This window comes from Rhynchophorus ferrugineus, unplaced genomic scaffold, assembly GCF_030347505.1.
Source record: "Rhynchophorus ferrugineus isolate W39M unplaced genomic scaffold, kcgeb_rfMv2 rfM8, whole genome shotgun sequence".
NCBI classification, from domain to species: Eukaryota; Metazoa; Arthropoda; class Insecta; order Coleoptera; family Curculionidae; genus Rhynchophorus; species Rhynchophorus ferrugineus.
The window spans coordinates 9,796,323-9,822,294 of NW_027472587.1; the positions used below are offsets into that span (position 1 = coordinate 9,796,323).

The following is a 25,972-nucleotide window of genomic DNA, read 5'->3' on the forward strand; positions in this document are numbered from 1 at the left end:
AAAACATGCTATTAGCGGGGAACTTTTATATTGGTTTCTTAACATGTAGAAATCTACTAATGGGTATCATCAATTAATTTTTAAAAATGTAATGCCGATTTATGTTAAACATCTTGCCGAGAGTTCTTTCTAAAGCTCAAGCAGGACAAATTTGAAGTCGAACAGTCTAAAGTTCAAACTGAACTAAATCACAATAGGAGATGGCATTAACAAGACAAAATAAGAACAGTACTACTCCACCTGCATTATTCCTGAATTCTTGTTGATGATCCTTCCAAAGACCACTTATTATAAAGACAAGAAATTGCTGAACGCACAATCACCACTCTAAATGACTTTTTTAAATAATTTATAACCCCCCTAACTTACAATTAGTTTCTACAGTAAAACTCTACTTAAATTAGATACTTATCTAGAAATTTGCATCACGTCTTATTTGTTACGAATCTCTTAATTTTGTCTAAAGTCTCAGTATAATTAATTATTCCTAAAGTATCTGGGTACATCCACAACACTGCTCAAAAATTCTTGATGTTACTTAATTACTGACTTGAATTGTTATATGTAGGTATGGGAACAACTGACCAAAACGGAATTCCAAAAATCCATATAGGTTTTAATATTTGTTTTTACAACAGCAACTTATTGTGTACGGATAATTTAGATTTTCCTCCAAATAAAGAATACTTTCTAATAATAGTTCGCGTTCTTTTCTTTTCGTTTTTACGTGCATCGGCCAATGAAGGTTTACGTCAAGATTGATTCTAAGATACTTAGTATTGTTACTATATTTTTGGTATAGAACAATTCTACCCAATGTATAGACTAGGTAAAAGAACAGCTGTTTATGTTTCCTTTTCATTGTTGAAAGTTTCTTCTAGTTTAACTATAAACATGCCGGCTGAGATGTAGAAATTTAAGAGTTCTGCGTGTTACTTCGGTAACATTTTATTGAGTTTAGACATGCATTTTTTATAGCAAACCTTACCGAAGGCTTGTACTAAGTCTAAGAATATAGCAAACTCTTCTCTTTATTTTCGTCCATTTTTTTCAATGATTTCTGTGATTTTATGTAGATATACCATACATATCTATGGTATATCATCACGTAACAAACAATATTGTTGAATTTTTGCTCATAAAACTAAACTGTTTTTTTAATGGTTTTAATCTTTTTAACACGAATTATATCTGAATAATTACAAAGAATCGTATCTAACAATAACTATAACGACTGGATATTTTAAATTAAATATATTATACTAATAAAGATCCCCAAAACTTTATGACGTAAACGTAACAAACAATATTATATAAAAGAATTTCCAACAGCAATGTGTAGCGGACGAAAATGTAAAACGATCTGATACTAAGGCAACCGTCTTTAGCGGATAAAAAGAAATTTTTATTTATAGCGCTCAGAAAAAAGACCCTTGACCAATTTTCCTCTTGCTTGACTCCCAGATTTTTAAATTAACTGTAAATATCGGGACATAAACACTTTTTAGTTTTTTCTTCTCGTATCTTCGGAGTATAAATTTTAAGCGTATCATAAATTAGGTTTAATGAACGTTAAGGAACGCTACTGTTTGTAGAGCGAGTTCTTTTTTTTTAGTTGGGGTATAAAATTAGATTAATTGGAAGTGTTATATTGTGTGGATGAGAATCTGTAATAAATTAGTTTAAGACTTACAGACAGAAACTCTACATTTTAGATACAGGTTGATTTATACCTCTTAACGTTGACTAACTTCTGCTTATTAGAGCTTATAATTTTCAAGGCTTATTGTTGCAAATTTCTAGCCAACAACCAATATCAGTGTGGACAATTTAACAAACAAAAACAAAAAACAAAATAAATGAAATAAAAATGAAAACTATATGATAAAAGATGTATGAATAAGTTCGTCAAAAGATACCCTAGAAGATTATGTTAAAAATGGCTGATATAAAACACTAGATCGTAATAATAGGTATCTAAGAGCATAAGCAGATGGGGTACAACCTTTATGAAACATTTATAATAACATGCAACTTTAAAAATCTACATGAACACGTTTAAATGAAATACCCCACACTACACTCGGTATTTGTGGATATTGGTCCATTTGATTATTATTTGTTTAGATCAAAAACGTATGTTTAATTTTAGCAAAAAGTAAAAATTGTCCTGAAAAATTAATATTCCTTAAACGCGATAACAGTCTAGAGTTTAGCGATTTAAAATATTTTTTATTACCCTTATTAGTTCCACAATCTGTCCAGAGGACAATAAGTATTTGTTATGTTTATATTATATTATACTACAATTTATTATATATGTATGGCATGTAGAAAATCACTTCATTAATTGATAATTATATAGACTACTATTTTGTATCTGTATTAAATGCATTATTTGACAAAGGAACAGGGCTAATTTGTAAATAAAAAGTAAATATCTATTAGTATCTAAAAGCCACAAAAAATAACATTAAACCATTAAGATCCAAGCTGGTGGAACAAAAGAAAACGCATTAATTTAAGATTATTATTTTCATTGATAAAACCTTTCCTCTAATGATGATCCGAAATAATATCATTTTATATTACTATATTAAACAGCTATTTTTTAGCCAACAACCAATATCAGTGAGGACAATTTAACAAACAAAAACTTATAAATGAAATAAAAATGAAAACTATATGATAAAAGATGTATGAATAAGTTCGACAAAAGATACCCTAGAAGATTATGTTAAAAATGGCTGATATAAAACACTAGATCGTAATAATAGGTATCTAAGAGCATAAGCAGATGGGGTACAACCTTTATGAAACATTTATAATAACATGCAACTTTAAAAATCTACATGAACACGTTTATATGAAATACCCCACACTACACTCGGTATTTGTGGATATTGGTCCATTTGATTATTACTTGTTTAGATCAAAAACGTATGTTTAATTTTAGCAAAAAGTAAAAATTGTCCTGAAAAATTAATATTCCTTAAACGCGATAACAGTCTAGAGTTTAGCGATTTAAAATATTTTTTATTACCCTTTTTAGTTCCACAATCTGTCCAGAGGACAATAAGTATTTGTTATGTTTATATTATAGTATACAACAATTTATTATATATGTATGGCATGTAGAAAATCACTTCATTAATTGATAATTATATAACCTACTATTTTGTATCTGTATTAAATGCATTATTTGACAAAGGAACAGGGCTAATTTGTAAATAAAAAGTAAATATTTTTTAGTATCTAAAAGCCACAAAAAATAACATTAAACCATTAAGATCCAAGCTGGTAGAACAAAAGAAAACGCATTAGTTTAAGATTATTATTTTCATTGATAAAACCTTCCCTCTAATGATGATCCGAAATAATATCATTTTATATTACTATATTAAACAGCTATTTTTTAGCCAACAACCAATATCAGTGAGGACAATTTAACAAACAAAAACTTATAAATGAAATAAAAATGAAAACTATATGATAAAAGATGTATGAATAAGTTCGACAAAAGATACCCTAGAAGATTATGTTAAAAATGGCTGATATAAAACACTAGATCGTAATAATAGGTATCTAAAAGCATAAGCAGATGGGGTACAACCTTTATGAAACATTTATAATAACATGCAACTTTAAAAATCTACATGAACACGTTTATATGAAATACCCCACACTACACTCGGTATTTGTGGATATTGGTCCATTTGATTATTACTTGTTTAGATCAAAAACGTATGTTTAATTTTAGCAAAAAGTAAAAATTGTCCTGAAAAATTAATATTCCTTAAACGCGATAACAGTCTAGAGTTTAGCGATTTAAAATATTTTTTATTACCCTTTTTAGTTCCACAATCTGTCCAGAGGACAATAAGTATTTGTTATGTTTATATTATAGTATACAACAATTTATTATATATGTATGGCATGTAGAAAATCACTTCATTAATTGATAATTATATAAAGTACTATTTTGTATCTGTATTAAATGCATTATTTGACAAAGGAACAGGGCTAATTTGTAAATAAAAAGTAAATATTTTTTAGTATCTAAAAGCCACAAAAAATAACATTAAACCATTAAGATCCAAGCTGGTAGAACAAAAGAAAACGCATTAGTTTAAGATTATTATTTTCATTGATAAAACCTTCCCTCTAATGATGATCCGAAATAATATCATTTTATATTACTATATTAAACAGCTATTTTTTAGCCAACAACCAATATCAGTGAGGACAATTTAACAAACAAAAACTTATAAATGAAATAAAAATGAAAACTATATGATAAAAGATGTATGAATAAGTTCGACAAAAGATACCCTAGAAGATTATGTTAAAAATGGCTGATATAAAACACTAGATCGTAATAATAGGTATCTAAAAGCATAAGCAGATGGGGTACAACCTTTATGAAACATTTATAATAACATGCAACTTTAAAAATCTACATGAACACGTTTAAATGAAATATCCCACACTACACTCGGTATTTGTGGATATTGGTCCATTTGATTATTATTTCTTTAGATCAAAAACGTATGTTTAATTTTAGCAAAAAGTAAAAATTGTCCTGAAAAATTAATATTCCTTAAACGCGATAACAGTCTAGAGTTTAGCGATTTAAAATATTTTTTATTACCCTTATTAGTTCCACAATCTGTCCAGAGTACAATAAGTATTTGTTATGTTTATATTATATTATGCTACAATTTATTATATATGTATGGCATGTAGAAAATCACTTCATTAATTGATAATTATATAAACTACTATTTTGTATCTGTATTAAATGAATTATTTGACAAAGGAACAGGACTAATTTGTAAATAAAAAGTAAATATCTATTAATATCTAAAAGCCACAAAATATAATATTAAACCATTAAGACTCCAAGCTGATGGAACAAAAGAAAACGCATTAGTTTAAAATTATTATTTTCATTGATAAAACCTTTCCTCTAATGATGATCCGAAATAATATCATTTTATATTACTATATTAAACAGCTATTTTTTAGCCAACAACCAATATCAGTGAGGACAATTTAACAAACAAAAACTTATAAATGAAATAAAAATGAAAACTATATGATAAAAGATGTATGAATAAGTTCGACAAAAGACACCCTAGAAGATTATGTTAAAAATGGCTGATATAAAACACTAGATCGTAATAATAGGTATCTAAGAGCATAAGCAGATGGGGTACAACCTTTATGAAACATTTATAATAACATGCAACTTTAAAAATCTACATGAACACGTTTATATGAAATACCCCACCCTACACTCGATATTTGCTGGATATTGGTCCATTTGGTTATTATTTGTTTAGATCAAAAACGTATGTTTAATTTTAGCAAAAAGTAAAAATTGTCCTGAAAAATTAATATTCCTTAAACGCGATAACAGTCTAGAGTTTAGCGATTTAAAATATTTTTTATTACCATTATTAGTTCCACAATTTGTCCAGAGTACAATAAGTATTTGTTATGTTTATATTATATTATACTACAATTTATTATATATGTATGGCATGTAGAAAATCACTTCATTAATTGATAATTATATAGACTACTATTTTGTATCTGTATTTTGTAAATGCATTATTTGACAAAGAAACAGAACTAATTTGTAAATAAAAAGTAAATATCTATTACTATCTAAAAGCCACAAAAAAATTACATTAAACCATTAAGATCCAAGCTGGTGGAACAAAAGAAAACGCATTAGTTTAAGATTATTATTTTCATTGATAAAACCTTCCCTCTAATGATGATCCAAGATAATATCATTTTATATAACTATATAAAACAGCTATTTTTTTGCTAAATGTAATTAGAACGACATTAGTTATTTAATTCTAAAAAATGTAGACGTACATATATATTTTTTCAAGAACCATTAAGTAATGCGATCATAAAACTGTAAAATATGGAAAGATATATCTACATATAGTGTCTCTTTTGTCCAATCTAATTGAGCCATAAAAGAATGCCATTATGAATTGGAAACTGAAATAATTCTGATATCAGAAAACATTTTATCTGAGAGATATCTAAATATAGAAGGGATGACTTCATCCTGTTTTTACCCTCAGTGTTGCTTTGTACCGCCGTTCAATCAATCGCCTCTTATTTCCGTGAAAGAAAATAGTTTTTTAAAGTAAATTGATAGCTTTTTGTTTTCTAAACCCTTTCATATCTTATAACTTATATATATAAAAAATTATGTTGAATACTCATTAAAACTACCGGTCACTATTATCAAATTGCCATTAGAATATATAATGTATTACCGAATATACAATTTATATTAATAATTAATTTTTACAAATTTATATTAACAAATGTAGATATTTTTGATAGTTATTTAGCGGTATGTAATTTAAATGTAGCGCGCTCTTGAAGTTAGGAATAACAATTTAGCCAATAAAAACGTTTGGATATATAGACTAATTTCAAGAGGGTAGCGTCGCGCCAGAACGTAGCATCTTTTAAGGTAACAACAGTCAAGAAAAAGAGCCGAATTTGAGAAGCCAAAAAAGAAAGTTTAAGTCCTTTGTCTTGTCCAAATTGTGTTATGCATTAGTGCCCTTAAATACATTTATTTCTGTTGGGGTTTGAATTTTAATAAAATAAACTAGACCCCAGAGGTACGTGGATTCGATAACGTGAAAATCTAGTGAAAAATAACGTCAATTCTTTAACGAAACATACATCTAAAAATTATAAACAACATATACAAATATAATACAACTATGTGCTGGTAATTTCGAATCCTATTCTAACTGCGGTCTAAACATTTACTAAGAATATAGTTGAAATATGTAGTGACTGATGTGGCACAGTGATAAAGGCTACAGGACGGTCCACCTACTGTTGCGATATTCGCGGGTTCGAATCCTACTGGGGCATGGTCGTAAATTTATGTTTGTGATTGTTTAAAATTTGTGATTGTCCTAGGCAAGAATGTAAAATCCGACAAGGAAAATGATCCCAGTCACGCTAGTAACCAGGCTGGGTAAGACTGGATGTCTTCTAGGATGATTTCTAAGTTGGTCATTCGCCAGTCGGTAGGCTTAATGCCGAGGACCGTAGTTCGGAGCTCACGTTAGACTGTAGGTCCAGGCCAGATAAACCCTCATTGATAAAGAGGGGACTTTAAAATACATTTTTAAAAAAATTATACACAACAGTGATCATACACACAGAAACAGTGTTACTGTAGTGGCTGCATGGTTCTAGAAGACACTAGGCATGAAACAGAACAAATGGAACAAAAACTTATAGTTATTTGGTCTATAAAACGCATGCCATAAAGCCGAGAACATTAAAAGGATATAACGTATTTTGTCCATTAATTTTATTTTCACTTACCCTGATTTAGGCTACCAAATATTTCTGATTATTTATTATTATACATTTATGTATATTATTATTTATATTAATATTATTAGATACTATTTATTTAAGCATTTTTTGAGAAATTATTATTTTTAAAAATAGATATAACAGTATCATTTTGTATTGAAGTATTTTTGAAGAATTTATTTTTATTGTAAGTGTAGTCCGAATAATTATAGTTTAGATATGTTTATAACTGTCCCAGGTTTATGAATGATCAAATAGAATACATTTCTTGCGGTTGCGGTTTCATACATGACTCTAAATGGTCTACTTTAATAATAGAATTCAAATACAAAATGTATGTGTATCAACAGAATTCCTTTTGGAATGAGTGCAATTAATTGGTCTTGGTGCAGCCTTACTAATCAAAAAGGAAACCTTATGTTCAAAAATTCTACATGGGAACCATAAGTTATTTCTGTTTCAGATAGATAGTAACCAGGTAATACAACATTGGTAACAAATACACTATAGATTTAATAGGAATTCCCCAACATGAGCTATCTACGACTTCACGCTCTCTGTTCTTTTCTCTACCCCCCTTGTAACAGTACCACTTCCACAGCGCTACCGTACTTCCTCTTCATAACCTAATATCTTGTCCATTCTCCCGTCGACCACATGTATCAATTCAATATCGAAATAAACAAGTATTTATTCAACCAGTTCTCGTGCGAATTTCTTCCACTGGAACTGTTTAAACTGGAAATATTTTCATTAACGTTAAATAAAAGGGATGTTATTTACATATATTGTCATTTAAAATTATATTGGCGTAAAAATTGGTTTAAATAAAAATTAAATAACATTTTTCAAGACATTTTGGAAATATTGATTGAAATGTTCATAGTAGTTGTATAAAATATGTTTTAACCGTCACCTTATAACATAACAGAACATACTATAATACCCACTTAACGAAGAATATATTGGCAAACAAGACAGGTAGATTTTCAAAAATGTCAATAATTGTAGGTTCATGATAACAATTATCTACACTCAGATATCCAGTAAAGCTTCACTACGAAAACTAAACTTCCATCATTGGAATTTAGTTCATCGTTTTACTCAATACATGAGAAATTTTAATACTTTTTAATATTAATGTAGATTTAACTTTCAATCTTTCAGTTTAGTATAATTTAGATTTATATACTATCATAGTTGTAGGCCCGAAGATCATAGTGATTAGAAAAAAAAGGTTAATCTAATAACATTGCTTATAACTTACCTCATCATCAAATGGATCGTGATCTGCCATTATTAACCAACCCTTGCTTTCGCTGACCTTCCTGCACAGTTCAATCAATCTCCTCAATCACAGTGATCGGCAATTAACCCCCAAGACGTTAGTCGGCCAGAGTATTTGTAATCCTCGCCACGATAACTCGATACATAGTCCCACTTACGCTTCCCCCCACAACAACTCAACATCCAAACATTCCCTCCCTACGAATCCAAGAGCGATCAAAGAATTCTCGACGATCGAAAATGCGGCGAAATTTTCCCCGCGAATGAACACAGAAACCGCGTACTTTGAATTTCTCTAATCGAACCCTACGACCTGTGATCGTCCACGTAATTCCGTCGCGTTTGCCCTCTTCATCGTCAGCTTGTGGTGGTGACGGCGACGTGAACGGGCCGCGGAATCCTCGAGCTTCATTTATTGGCGAGATTGCAGCGATACGAACAGTCCACCTGCGAAGAAAGAGAAAGAAATTAAATTTATTAGCTAAGAAAATACGTGACCAGATTGTTGTGTAGGGCTTAATGAAACCAACGTTGTGGATTTTCGTGTTAATTTTCGAGTGATATATTGTTGTATCGGTTGAAAATGTAACCTAATTATCTGAGAAATTAGTTGTGAACAAAAAATAAATAGGTGCGGTTCTTAATACTAGTAGTAAAGGATATAACATAGATTACGTTACTAATGTTTAGTAATGCTTGTATGGATGTATTGGTTTAGAAGTATTCATTTATCATTAAAAATATAGTCGTGGTTATATTTTGTATACAGATAAGTCTTTAAGTTTATCTTTTATGGTTCTTAGCTTCATTTAAAGAAATTGATATAATTTATTTTATATTGGGACTTCTATATCTGCTCTATACTGCTGATATCCTAACAACAACAAAAACAGTAAAAAAAGCACAATTAGCAGTCAATAAGATCTACAAATAGATTAGAGATTTGAAAATATCTCCAAATCTGTCCATTTTACTTTTGCGATGTGGCGAAATGACAAAAACCTAATTATATCACTTGACGGGTGCCCGATTCCTCAAAAAGAGTCACATACTTCTTTCGTCATACTTCGGAAAATGTCTCAATGGTAGGTTAAATTTGAAACAGCATGTGAGACAAAAAGCAGAGTAAATTCGACACAAAGTCAAGCAACTGTACTGGTTAGTCGGAAGATACTATCAACTTGGATACAAACCTAAAATCAAAGAGATTGGTATATCAGTGAATCATAGAACCGATCTGGACAAATGGGGTGCCAGTAATCCAACGCACCCAAAACAAAGTTCTACGATTATTTGCCAATGCTTATCATTACGTAACCAAGAAAGAGTTGAAGGAGGTTGCTATCACAGCTACGTGGAAGTAATACAGCTACTGGATAAGACGCAGGAAATCAGAAGATTGAAGCGAACCAAACCACACGAACTTGTTTAGTGTTTAATATTATTTAGTTTCATTCTAACTTTAGCTTAAGTTGATTAGTTTTATTTTAATTTGGGTGATATCCCATTTGAACTCTCAATGCCACGTCTTCACACGCCTTTGGTCGACATTAAAATGTTTGTTTTCGATAACAAATTCAGTGCATCTAAACCTTTGCAACCACTGTCGACGGCTTACTTAACCTTCTAAAAACAATTAAATATCTAATATACAAGCTATCCTTCACTACAAATGCAGTATTTACCAGTTTAAACTGTTTTGTTTAACAAAGGTAGCTATGGTTGAAACTCAATTAATACCAATAACATCAAAATGGAATTCACTTGAATAGTATGGGAAGACTTAATATAAACTTAAATAACTTTAGTTATTATTTGCATTGTCCTATTTACAGGTTTGTAAAAAAAATCTAAAAAAGATCATATTAAATTTTTTTAATCACTACATAGTATAAAACAAAGTCGCCTTTTCTGTCCCTATATCCCTATGTGCGCTTAAATCTTTAAAACTACGCAACGGATTGTGATGCGGTTTTTTTCAATAGATAGTGATTCAAGAGGAAGGTTTATATGTATAATACATGCATAATATACTAAGGCAACATTACTCATTTTAGAGGTTTCTAACGTGATGTCGTAAATTAACCTATTTTTTTAGGCTTATTTAGCAATTAGCAAAAACGCTGCCTAACCCTACGAGTTAGATCAAATTAATGTACTACAGTATTGTACACCATAAAAAGGTCTACAAAAAAGTCCGCGATGGTATATGTTTATCTTTTAGGGATAACCCACATTAACCATTTTTATTGTTTACTTTTTACGTGAGAAAATGGCTTATTTACGAAGCTATTTTAAGCAATACGGCATTAATCCTTATCGAATTAAGTACCTTAAATACAGTGTGCAATTAATATAGATCAATATGGTTCCTTACAGCATGTAAATTAAACAAATATTTTCGGAGATATTACAAATTTAAAATTTGCGTTTAAAAATGTGTAATGTAATAAAAATTGTATGAATTTAGATATTCCAAAGATAGCAGGAAATCTTCATAGTAAGTATAGGGGAAGAAGAATTGTTTTACTCCAAATTTAATGCGTGCAGGCCAAGGGCAGTAATGAATGAACCAAAAATACTGGATCGATTATAATCATGTTTTCATTGAGTGACATAGGCATATATATTTTATGCCCGTGCAAAGTCGGAGCGGGCCGCTATGTTTTTATATACAACGTTCATATTTTTTCTGTAGTGTATTTAATTTAGTATCAGCATTGCACCCGTGCAAAGCCGGGGTGGGTCGCTAGTAAAATATATAATGTGCTGTGCGATATATTCAGTTCCAACAGAAAAGAATCTGTATATAAGAACACTATCTTTTATTTTATTTTATATACTTAAAAAAACACTTAACCTCAGTGAGACTCGATCCTAGTACGCTACTCTTAGCGAGCTAAACTCTTAGCCCACACGGCTACCCCACTGGGTTTGTTTATACATTTTGTGTCTTCGATCTGACGGCTGTGTCAGGTTGCTTGATTTGGGCATGTTTCGCATTATTGGTATATATTTATTTGTAGCGTACATTACACAAAAATTAAAGGCCTAAAAATTCTTCCACAGTATAAGCTTTAACCGAGCCAAATTTGACGCTTCCAGGTGTTCCAGTTTTTCATTATTCAAAAACGGAGGCAAAATGAATACATAGATTGTAAATGTATTATCATTTTAAATAATCACAAACAAAAATTTACAACCATGCCCCATCGAACCGTCCTGTCGCCTAGACTATTGGGTCTGTCCAGCTATATTAAAATAAAATATATACTTACACACTATATATAAAAATACATACATATACACATAGATATACATATATATATATATATATATATATATATATATATATATATATATATATATATATATATACATAATAAATAGAACTTATAAATGTTTTCATCATAATGTTAATATGACTCCTTATCGATACATCCACCGACCAACCTATATTCGTCCGTCGTCCGGATACAGCCCCTTTGCCGAGTCGCGTCACGTTCGAGTGTTCAGCAAATCTAATTCCTGTGCAGGTATATCGTTTCGTTTCTTTTCAATCCTGTCGATAGTCGGAAGTTTACGAACTGCTTTCGACGCCGTAATGGTCCGATAAAAATCTAGAATGCGATTAAACTATCAGGCGTGATGGACGAGAAAACAAATTTAACCGATATGAGGTCTGGGGATTTTCTTTATTAGCATCATATAGAAACATGTTGCTGGAATACATTGATAACTTATTTGGTTCCTAATAAGTGGCATGTATAAGGACTCTAGAATGTTTATTTCAAAATAAATCATTCGCTTCAACGTTTTAAAATCTTGAGAAAAATGGGCTAATACTCGAAGTGATTTTTATAGATCATCATTCTCAAGATCGTCTTGTTTTTCAGGGAATATATTTGTAATGTTGTGCCATTATTATAGCAAAGCGTCCGCCAATTGCTTCAATGATATTGTAGGTGGAGATCTATTCCTTACTCGCTACTCTAAACCTTCTCACGACAGCCTAGGAGAGGTGTTTGATGCTCCTCAAACCATGACTAAACCTTTTATGTGTATGTGCATACTCTGTGTATAGCGGATCTTAGAATAGGGCAGTATTTAGCAGCAGTGTGCTGGTTATAGTAAGAACTTCGTCAATGAGGATGTCGAGATATTCATTCGCTGTAATATGGCCAGTGATATGAACGAGAGGACCAGATGAATACCATGATATTGCCGCCCAAATCATAACAGAACTTGATCATTGGCATCAAAATCACTATTGCTAAGTGGCAAAATCAAAACCAATAATCGAGATATGGCAAACCAGCGTCACCATGAGTTTTCAACAGTGCCTGATAGGGCTCGTCAACATATTTCTTCAAATTAACCTTCGCAAATTCACCACTAGATATCAATGATGAAAATAAATTCATGGCCCTAACACATAAAAACGTTTTTCGAAAATCAAATACTTCTTATACAGCCCCGTATCATTTTATTAAATTCTCGTAACTAATAATCAAAAATCTAACATCGATTTTATGGAATAAATCCCCCTATAACTTTCAATACGGTATCCTGTCCCAATAAAACCTAATCTAAAATATTTTACTGAATATATGATATAATACATAAAAATAATGGTTATAGTTTTATATAAGGTTTTACCTCGTTTTTCGAATAGGCAATTTATAAGAGCCATGTGGACAGTTTTACGAAAATATGGTAATAAGACTTGTTCGATATATACTGCTGAGCTAAAATGCTTGAAGTTATTGATGTGGAAGTAAAGGTGCGATTGAATATCAGCCTGGAAATTTTACTACGAGATTTCCACACTTTAAACTGGTAATAAATATTGAGGCTTATCGTAGACTATTACACCATTTCCTTAAATAAACTGTCAGATGAAAATTAATGATTCATAATACTGTTGGTACTCTCTAAACGGAAGATTCAGCAGAAATTGAGAGAAAAGTCAATGAAAAGAGACACTTGTTGCGTGCCGTAGGCCTATGATTATCTATGAGAGAGCATCGAAAAAAGAATATGAACTCTTGTCATGCACAAAATATCCATTTATCAATAAAATGTTACGCAACCATTCGCTTTTGAAACATCAGTAATTTCTCGCGGAATAGATTCGTAGAATGTCTGAATATTTTCCAACACAATGTTATCCCAGTTTTGTACCAAAAAATCCACCATTTGATTGAATGGTATTAGAACTTATGGTTGCATGATTAACATTTGTACATATAGAACAAGTTAATAATAATAAACGAAAAATATTACTTAATATAGAAAGATGTTGAAACTATTTATTTTAAGAGTAAATTCAGGTTATTTAACACTTATCTACCTTAATAATTCGAAATTTCATCAATATATATTCAAATGTTACAGAAAATAAATATATTCACGCAGTTTTATGTATTAAAAAATAAATGTTACAGATATTATTAACAATGATGTTATTAACATTGATGGTAATAGGCAGACGATAGGAATACATTGTAACAGGTCAATTGAAAATTTTTTTTTTATTCAACATAATTCCCTTCAAGGGTGATACACGACACGTGACACGTGATATAGCGACTCTCCAACTTTTCGATACTATTTTTGTAGTACGATATGTCCTTTGCTTCAAAATAAGCCTCGGTTTCGGCGATCACCTCTTCATTCGACGAAAATTTCTTCCCAGCGAACATTCTTTTGAGATCTGAGAATAGGAAATAATCGCTAATGGTCTAATCTGAAGAATATGGTGGATGGATGGATTTTTCCCATCGTTTTCACTGACTTAGTGACACGGTGCATTATCTGGGTGAAGCAGCACATTCTCTTCCTTGAAATGCGGCCGTTTTCGGCGATTTCGTCCTTCAATCGGTCCAATAACGCTATTTAATAGTCGTCGTTGATGCTCCTTCCTTTTCCATGGTAGTCAAAGTCAAAATTATTCCATCCCAAAATACAGATGCCATAACCTTGCCAGCCGACTATTGCGTTTTCCCACGCTTTGGAACGAGTTCATCGTATGCAGTCCACTCGGATGACTGTCAATTGAACTTGGGAGTGAAATGATGGAGCCATGTTTCATCCATTGTCACATATCGACGCAAAAACTCAGGTTTATTATGCTTGATCAGCTTCAAATACTGCTCCGAATCATCAACTCGTCGTTGTTTTTAGTCAATAGTGCGCTCGCGCAGCACCCACTTTGCACAGAGCTTTCTCATACCCAAATATTCGTAAATGATATGATGTATACTTTAAGTTGATATCTTTACAATGTCTGCTATTTGATTCAGTTTCAATTTACGGTCATTCAAAATCATTTTGTGGATTTTTTTAATGTTTTCATCGGTAACAACCTCTTTTGGGCGTCCACTGACTTCACCAAGTCTAAACTTAGCATACCAATCCTTGGTGGTTGACTTTTCTGGGGCAGTGTCCGCAAACTCGACATCAAGCCAAGTTTTTGCCTCAACTGTATTTTTTCCACTCAAAAAGCAATATTTTATCAACACGTGAAAATCCTTTTTATCCATTTTTTCACAATAACAAAAGTTGTTTCACTCAAAATGCTGTAACTCACTCAGCCACCTCTTGAGGGTTAGGGCTAACTAAAACACATATGGATCTAATTCTAGTAGCGCTCTCTATGTGTCAAGCCGGAGACTTCTCAATTGACCTATTAGATAACAAGAAAGAATTCAAAAAGAAAGTAAGTACAAATATCAATTTTTATTCAACGGAAGCAAATTAAGAGGTTTGAAAACTGAAAATTATAACACAAGTTTCTCCGCAAATGCTTTTGGGATCGACGAATCTGTGCCCTCAACTTCATGCTGATAAAAACCAGACAGTACAAAACCAAAAAGAATACTTATTATTATGCTATATTATCTAAATGTTATTTAACGATACTAGCAACTTATTTTAAATCGTTTGTGTGCGGATCTATCCATATAAGCTTTCATTTATTGGAAAATGAATGTACCAAACCAAATATAACGAATATTTTTATTCATATATTATGTCAGCAAATTGTGATCTTTCTTAAAACGACTAATTGTATACAACATCCTGATGAAAGGCAACGTAATAAGAATAATAATAACTAGGTGTTACTTGTTCTAGTGGATAAAAAAATAAATAGATCTTAAAAGAGCAAAAATAAAAAAATTTGCATGGTTATATATACTATGATACTATCCAATTAAGTACCAATAAAAATATGTAAAAAAGAAAAAGAGGTTTCGTAATCAAAATTGTAACATGAAATTATTATATTCAATAAATTCTAATACGGTATTTTAAAGTATATTTTAGATGATATTTTAATTTGTAGTTTTTAATTTATAATATTTAAGATAATAAGAATATATAATTAGAAAATACGTTATCACTTGTCAGATAAAATGTTTTAAAGAAATGATAACTGATATTTAAATAAATCATTTTATTTAAATATATATTTTTTAATTTCGCCGTGCAATATAAATATTTCTAGTAATATTTTTTAATTTTCCTCCGTAGTATATAAACCCTCTTCATGCACCCTCTGGTGGTTTAGACGAACAGAACTTGGCTATAACTTTATACATTGGCTTTCTAGTTATGTCTGTCTATTCTATGATTATAATAAGATCAATAGTTCAGGCACACAAAATAAATACTAATTTTCAAACATTGGAATACACATAAATAATATCTCTAAAATAATATCTAAATATCGAACTGAATTAAATTAATACGTAATTTACAATATTTTAGTTTTATTTTAGTATTAAAATACTATAACAAAATGCCACAATATTTCTGTTGTATTGTTATTTAAAATGTTCTGCTCTAAAGACGTCCTCTCCCCTAAAAATAAATCAACCGCCTATATTTTTAGCGCTCTTCTTTCCAACGCTCGAGAAGTATTCATCGCTGTCCACATCAATATATTTTGCATTTAGCCGAACGCCACTCGTGTCAAGTGACAAGAAAAATCTGTTGCCGAGAACGGTCGCAATTGGAGATGAAACATTCTCCCGTTCGTCGTTCTCGCACCTAATGCCGAAACGTTTTTTCATCTTTTATAATTTTCGTTGATGTTTTTTAATTTATCGTCCGCCATGTCGGAATAGGAATGAACACAGGCAATAATAATGATAATTTTATCAATCTCAAGAATGATCCAAATATTACTAACGATGTTAATAAGCTGATGACTCTAATAAACAAACACAAAAATTTTGATTTTTAATTATAATATACCATGGAGAGATTATTAATAATACATATATTTTAAAATTAAAAGTGGGATTACCAAAGTTTTACCAGCAATAAAATCGCTACTATCAGAAGCGCTACGAAACATTGACGTCACTTACCGTTTACTAACCATCATTTTTAACGCGCTTTGATTTTATTTGGATTAGTTATCTTATATTTTACAATTAGAGAAATTGTTTTGTGCAACCAACGGAAAATAATTTTAAAAAGAATACTACAGCTTCTATATAATTGATGTGAGTTAGTATTCCAGACAGACTAACCATGAAATGTAGTAGAATATTGAAGATCATTAAGTAAAAATACTATCAGTGTAACACCTGGCAAGAAAATTAATAAATGCAGGTAATAACTCAATAAGTATCCAGTAATAGCAAAATCTTCACTTGGGAACCCTGAGAATAGTATTATTAAAATCAAGTGCCCTATATTTGCTAAAACAAACAAAAATTGTATCGATGCCAAACGTATTGAAAACCGTACAATGGTAATTTGAAGATAGAGCTGCAAATGTATTTAACAGGACTACCAAAATATTCATTTTACATAGCTGGTAGTGACTACAACACAAAAGAATGTTTTAATTATATACATTTAATGATGGAAATTTTATTTTCTAACTGTTAGCAGCTCTGTATTGTATCAAATTACCTTATAATATTTGGGAAAATAAAATGCACGAATTGTAATTTTGAAGTTCATTTTAATAACTTTAAAATCTTACAAGCATGTGCAATTACAGTACTTCATCAAGTACTTTACAAAATCTGTGTTTAGACATGCTTTAACATATCAAGTTCTCCTATGAATTCTTAAAATAGATCTCTACTTAGATTCTTTTACTTTGCTGGACTTCAGTTACATTTGGTTCATACATTGTCTCTACGCAAGTATTCTTGTCCATACCAGGCTATAAAATCTTGTTAAAAACATATTGTTCAATCAGTATGTGTCGCTTACCCTTAAACTAGAATATAGACCATCGAAACATTTGATGTTCAAGATATTTGGTATTGACTTTTCGTAATCTAACCATGATGGAATTTGATTGAGACTTGTCGAAGGCTTAAATTGATTTCATATTTTTCTTTGAGTTTTGAGAATAATTGGTCAGTAGGGAACAGTAGTCAATATTCAGTGAATCTAGTTAGAAGCCCATTTTCTTCTGTCTAGTTCGTATTCGTAACTTGTGGAAACATATACTAACTTCATGCACACTTGTACGACTAAACCAGTCACATTATATTAAATATAATTTTCTATAATATTTTATAGCCGAAAAAAAATAATTAAAGGTACCTAAAATAGTACATAAAATAGTAAATTAATTGTAATTGGAAAAATAACTTTTATTCCAAGTAAAATAATTCTATGTGTAATTGTCATAAAGTAGCTTTTCAAAAATAGTTCTATTAAAACATCTTCTTCCCATCAGTTATCAACGAACAAAAATATATAATAATTTTAATAGACGCGGGAATAAAATAATTGTTCTTCTCTTGTTCCTCCAACAATCTAGTCACCACAAAATAGCTTTTGGTAAGCATCCATTCATTGAGAAATATTGGCGAAATATACATTAATCAATAAACTTCTTAGTATTGAAATCGAAATGAACCAGCAAAGTGCCTAAAAATGGATAATTATTGGATACATTATATCAGTGAGTCGGCAATATACTATTATTTTATGATTACTTCATTTTTAATTAATTAAATTAATTTATAATTGAATTTAAATTATTTTCAGTATCGTCTGTATCCTATTCGGCAATTTGCCTTTGTTGATCTAAATGATCTAAATGATATATGATATATATGATATATAGAATGGTCTTTCAAGCTTTGGTTGCTCCAAATTGCAAGAATGTACGGATGAGAAACTGAACTGCCGCTATTCGTCTTTGGTGGCCATAGACCCTGAAGCTTGCACAGTTTATGTGACAATTCCAATAGACTACGTCAGTCCTCAGCAACCTTATCCCGCCTTCGGTTGCCTAATACCCTGAACTGAAGTGCTAGTGCTGGGAATATATATAATATATATATTGGTCTCGGAGCATCTTCAATCTACCTTCTGTGACCATATACCTTCAATGAGGGTAAATGATGCTTCTTAAAATGATAAACCTCTTCATGGTGTCTTCACATACTTTAATCCGTTCGTGTGCGAATCTATCTCTATAAGTTTTCATTTATTGGAAAAAGAATATACAAAATCAAACATAACGAATATTCTCATTCGGATATTATGTCCGTAAATTGTGATCTTTTTTAAAACGATTAATTGAATACAACCTCCTGAGCAAAGGCAATGTAATAAGAATAATAATAACTAGGTATTGCTTGTTCTAATGGATAAACAAAATTAATAGATTCTAAGAGAGCAAAACGAAATTTTTTTTCATTAAAAAGCAAATAATATTCAATAATATTACTACTATTGACTGCAATTTTCAAATACTCCTAATCGCTAGATTTTGCAAGGTAGATTGCAAAAGCATTCATCGATTGCTAGTGGCACTATTGAATTGTGGCTAGATGACTTCAGAAAACCATATAAAAAGCCTGGTAGGTCACATGACCTTAGTAAGCTACTCGATTTACTCCTATCAAACACTTGAGGAATTATCTAAGTCCTTGGCAGTCGAAAGCTTGGACAAAAAAGGCAAGCATATCCTACCAGCCGTAGATTTATGTATTCCCATCTTTCGAATCTTAAGATGAAGAAGAAGTAGTAACTTGTATTAGAATATATCTTCAATAATAAATTGTAGCAATTTCAGTTTAACGAAAGCAATTTCAACAAACAAAAAAACGCTACGAATTAAGTCCAACATATATTAGTTTGTACATGAACAAGATTAAAAAGGTGTCAAAATAATACTTTAGCCTCATAGATGTCAATACTCATCGAGACCATCGAAAAATTAACAACAAAAACAAAGAAGTATTGAAACTTTAAATATGTTTCTTCTCATGCAATGATTATGATTAAAATGATATTTAATAACATTTAAATTATAAAATTCAAATAATTTTAAATGAATGATTTAGAAGTAGAATAGGATCAAAATTTAAAATATGTCGTTAGCCCGTTTTCCATATATGCCTATAATATCTACCTGTGCCAATGCGCAATGTTTCCTTTATAATTTTGCGTTGATATATATCATTTTCGTGTGCTCGTCAAGCCGAAATGAGAGTGTGCGAGAAAAATGTACAAGCTGGGGATGTTAAAAAATTTATTGCCCGTAAAAATTAACGCCGCCCTCTTTGTCTTTGCGGGTTATAAAAATTTATGGACAAAGAAACGATTCTCCTCATCCTGCGGCAAAAAAAAAACAGAGACATACACAAAATGTTAAGTGAAATGTTCTATATAGATATCCGCAATTTCTTTTATAATTTGAACTGTCGCCAATTTTTTATCTGTGCAACTTATATATGATAACCTAAATATAAATAACCAAGCTCAAAGTTCTTAAAAATCACCATCAAAAATCAACATAGTTTAGACTGTTTATAATAGTACTGAGTTCAAGAAAATAGTAAAACGTAAACTAGATAACAATGCTTGCATGTATTCTGATCGTTTATTCACTATAAAAGTGCATTTATTGAGAAAAATTCAAGGTAATTAGAAGGTGCTGTGTGCTACATTTCAGCTAGAATTATATATCCTTCACAACTCTTACATTAAATGGCATACAAAATAATTTAATGTGTTACGTATTTTATCGTTCAGTTTATTCAATTGACATTGGCAAATATCTGCAGAGGCATTTTCACTCGGTTTCAGTAGCTCCTAATACACTACAGCTTGCTGATCATACCTTATACAATGATTACATGGATAAGGTTACAATATGCACAACATTTATGACCATGAATATATCGCTTCGGTATCGATATGGATGACCAACCCATGACCCATGATGATGAAGACTTTTTGCTGCCAATTATCTTAGTAGATCCACTATTAACAACCAATCACAATATGTCACAGAAAACCTCCCTTTTTTCCTCGTAACAATGAATTAGTGAAACGATTTGAAAGAGCGTTTTCTGTGACCTTATATAAATATAATATAATAATATATAATATTCATTTCTCCTTCTTTTGGAGCCATTCTAACACATGTAAACATCTCAAAATATTTGATACATCAACTGCTAATCTGCTTAAAAGTTTCTTGAGAGTTTAAACTAGATTTTTGTTAGTAATGTCAAAACTAAAAATTATATTATATATATATATATATATAAAAATTTATATAAATTATTTTATTTTTTATTTATTATATTTATAAAAATATAAAAATTTAACAGTTAAGTTAGGATTTTTAAGAGTTGTTTTACACTAATAGCTTTCACAATTTCAAAATATGGTATATGCAAAGCATTTTAAATGTTATACGTCCCTTCCATGATTTTTTTTCATAATAATGTAAACCAATGGTTCTTTGCAACTTTTCATCCTAAATTTAACTCATTATTGTGCACCGCCCTATTCACCTGATTTAGCTCACAAAACTCAAGAAAACCGCGGCGAAAACATCATTTTGAGTCAATAAACATAATTAAATCGAATGGAAGAAATCTTAAAACGCTATTACCGCCCTTGTAACGTTTACCCTGTGTAGAAAATCATGTCCACCAGTATGTTAAATATATTGGAATGCACTTAGATCGACGCCTAACCTGAAAGAAGCACATACTCTCTAAACGCGAACAACTTGCAACATCGGGCGCAAATCCAAGTTATCATTAGATAACAAGGTATTGCTGTGTGCGTCTATACTCAAGCCTATTTGGTCATATGGAATCCAATTATGGGGTACTGCTAGCAAATCTAACATATCCATCATTCAACGGTTCCAAAATAAAGTATTGCCTGCAATTGTGGATGCTCCGTACTATATTTCAAATAAAGCGATACAACGCGATATTCCTCTAGAACCTATAACGGGTGTAATTCAACGTGTTTGTGTGAAGTCCTTCGAAAGAATGTCGGTGCATCCCAACGTACTCGCTAATCAGCTAAATATGCGACGTGATAGTGAAGTGCGTAGACTAAAACGTTTAACACTACCTGGTCTGATTACTGATCAGAATAAGATAATTAATTAAGATAATATTTTATAGAGGAGATCGCTTAATGAAGTGATTTTCTACATGCCATGTATATATAATATAGACACAAGAGGGATTTGTATTGGGTTAGTCTTAGAGTTGAAAACAACGAACATTAAAATTTTAGGAAAACATATCATACAGGCTATATCATGAAAATTCAAATAAAAACAGTATCATTCAGAAGATCATCAAAGGCAAACTGGCAAAGGGAGGGAGGTACAATCGCTACTAGCAAAAGGTTTACTACGACTGAAAGCTATCAGTTCCTTGGTCGCTTCTTCAGAAGGGAGATGATATTCAAAGCGACTGATAGGACTTCAATTTTCAGTATTATCTTTAAAAGAAAATAGTTCTTAAGTAAATTAAAATCTTTATTTTAAACGTTATACCACTGGGTGGTATATGAAGAATATATTATTTTACAGTTATAATGTAAATTAATTTCATTAATAGAGTAAAGCTTAATATGATATATATTATATGAACATATATTATACCATCTATTTGAAATCCCTCATTACTAAATTCAATCTAATTATAACTAATCAACTACATCTTAGTTTATATGTTATATATTAATATTAAAACATACATACCACATACTTAGTATACTGGTAGATAGTCGATCTAAGCTTCACATCTTAAATAAATTACTGATCATAAAATTTAATAACGGGAAAAATTCTCCTCGTAAAAACTCGTAAAACTTTATGGAAAAAAATGGTTTTTTATGGTTTTTATATAAATTTAAACGTATTTTTAAAGCACTTTGCGCAAATAACATATTATAATTAAATTAGAAATAAATATCTCTGAAAATGCATGCATTAAGTGTTCCATCATGACTGCATTTTTATAGATTGAAGACGAGTTTAATCTTGGAAATAATGTGCATTGTTTTCTATATAGTTGCACCATTTAAAGTTTGAATAACGTACTGTCACTTTGTTAAGGATCTACTCAAAGTTTTACCCATTTTTTACATTTGACTTTCTTTTAATAACATAATTTCCAACACACAGCATAATTTTCCAGAAAATGTCTTTTCGTGGAAAAAGGTGTGTTGCTCATACATTTACCTAGAAGGTTATTGGTCTACATTTGTGGATCCCAGCCACCAAGTTTCAGAAAGTCTATCATTGATCGCAGAGCTTAGAATTAACTATTTGCGTGACGTGTTTATGTAGAACCTGCAAACTTTTGAAGCTGTCCTAGAAACAAAATCAGCACCATTGAAACAGATGTTCTAATAATTAGACATTTAGGAATTTTTTTTTCAATATTGTTGTTCCTCAATTCTGCATCTTAAATGAATGACTATACTTCTAATACGATCTGGTGCATACAGTACATTGAAAGTATGTGAAAGACCTCAAGCTTATAGATATCAGCCTGTAACTGTATTCAAGTCTCAGAATTATATAGAAGGATTGACAAGAAAATCGTTAGAAAGAAATGGATTTTCGTATTGATGTTAATAATTACCTTTCATTGTTATGCACTATCCTAGTAATTTGACCGATTTGGTGTATTACTTCAGCAATGCCACACTATTGTCCTGTACTACTGATACCAAATACCTACTGCACCAATTAATTACCTTAATTATTAACTGATTAATTACCTGCACTTGCTCTAAATCGATCCTGTTGAGATTTATAACATTAGCCGATACGACAGTTGTCAATACTTTGGACTTTTCTTCGTTTTCTTTCGAAGTCTGAAGACATATTTTTAGTGGATGTAATGATGTTTCATAAATTAATTGAGGAATCTGTTTTCCCCAAAACCGACTGTTCTGTTTATTGACGTAGCCACTGAGAATAAAATGCGTTTCATCGCTCATTATCAATTTAGACTAAAAATTTTCAATTTCACCAGACAGCCTTAGGATTACATTACTGTACTCAACTCGTTCATTAGAATCTCTCGATAGCAATTTTTGGTCTAGTTGAATTTTGTACAGGAACATCTTCAAACCAGATTTCAAAATTCGCCTTAAACTGCGTGCATAAATGTGTAACTGGGAACCGCTTCTCCGAATTGATGTTTCTGGAGACTCTGCAATACTATCGCGCACTAGAGCCACATTTTCACCGTTACGAGACATCCGTTGTCTTCCAGAGCGAGGCCTGTCTAATGTAGTATCGTACTGTCGAAAATTCGCATGAAAACGATAAATTTTGGTTTTGTGAGGCACTGGATATTTTTGACGAAATTAGCTCTGAGTGGCAATAATGGAACGATTATGTTCAATAAATATTGTCACTATTTCTGCTCGCTCTTGTGGTGTATAATTATCTATAATAAAATATGTATTAATGTAACGAAATACATTTTATAGAAACCCAAATAGGATTTTAGACAGAGAAACTCATACTTCATATTAATATATCAAAAACAAAGTTATAGTTTGAAAAGTTTCTTGGCAAAGATACCGACCTTAGTCCCAACCAAACAGTATGGCTGATAAGTAATTTAACATAAAACCAATAGACCGTTTAGTTCGAAAATAGCTCCATTATATTATATAAACTCGATTTTGAAGTGGTAACCATAAACTATAAGTGTACCAAAAATCGTTTCTAAGACTCTATGAAAAAAAATTATTTTACTGACTTGAGATTTTTTTAAAATATATTATAATTTAAAGTAATATAACAAATGAGCTGAAAAGTCGCGGGCGTAACAAAGAAAACGCCTTCTTGTTTGTTGAAAATTTGTTTTAATTATTAAGGTAATCTGCATCAAGAGCCACACAATCATTTCAGAGCCGCCGTAACATTTCAATACCACTTTTGTAGAACGATTTATCTTTTGCCTCAAAATTGCAGTTTGTAGTTGCTATCCACTCAGATAACGATCGTTTTGATTCCGGTGATGTGAAGTGATGCGTCCATGTTTCATCCATTGTCATATACCGACGCACAAATTCCAGTTTGTTACGTTAATACATGACCAAACCCTGCTCAGAATCATCAACACGTTCTTGTTTATGGTCAACAGTGAGCAAACGCGGCACCCAATTTGAACAGAGCTTTCTCATAATCAATGCTCATGCAATATAAAACTAACACGTTCTTTTGATATCTTTATGATGTTAGCTAACTCACGCAACTTCACTTTTCGATCATCCAAAACGATTTTGTGGACTTTTTTGCTGTTTTCTGGTGTTACCACCTCAATTGAATGTCCACTTCGTTCTGCGTCATCGGTGTCTCTACGACCACGTTTGAAGTCAGCAAACCAACGTTTTATTTTTGTTTCTGATGGAGCCGAGTCCTTTTAACACTTTTCAAGCCATTAGTTCGCTTGATCGGTATTTTTCCCATCAAGCAGCAGTGCAAAATTAAAACACGAAATTGTTTTTGATACATTGTTTTGAATATAACAAAAGTAGTGTCACTCTTGGCTCAATAACTCACAAATTTATTAGTAGAATATCATGAAATTTTAACAGCTTTCTTTTGATGGTTAATACTAACTGAAAAAAAGCAATGAATGTAATAAAACTAACGCTATCTATGTGTTAGGCCCGAGACTTTTCAGTCAAGTGTTATTTACTTGCAAACCCGACAAACATTGTTCTTATATCGAACCTTATCGCAGCCACCGATCAAGTCTAACTATGATAACTTTTGTATTATAGATGTTGTAACAACATTACATTTTTCTTCTATTCTAATTGTGTAGACTTTTTGTGTTTACTTTGAAGAAGTCTTCAGATCTATCACATATACTGTTGAATTATGAAACTTTCATATCTTTAGAAGTTGCCTACTCTTTCCATCCTCAAACTATAACAGTTTATGTAAATCGAATAAAAGTTCTTTCTGTTTTAAACCCTTCACACTTTATAACAGGCGCAGTAGGTAGGATTTCAG

At 31.0% G+C, this 25,972-nt stretch overlaps 1 protein-coding gene across 2 annotated transcripts in view; it reads right to left on the reverse strand.

Annotated features, from left to right (window-relative positions):
* The window catches only part of Dpp10 (Dipeptidyl peptidase 10), a 226,586-nt gene that overhangs the window by 170,965 nt on the left and 29,649 nt on the right, over positions 1 to 25,972 (reverse strand). For both annotated transcript variants that reach the window (XM_076411348.1, XM_076411349.1), the window contains exon 2: positions 8,651 to 9,117. In XM_076411348.1, coding sequence (XP_076267463.1) covers positions 8,651 to 8,680 — 30 coding nt within the window. In that variant the 5' untranslated portion in view covers positions 8,681 to 9,117. The remainder of the gene's footprint in view (positions 1 to 8,650; positions 9,118 to 25,972) is intronic.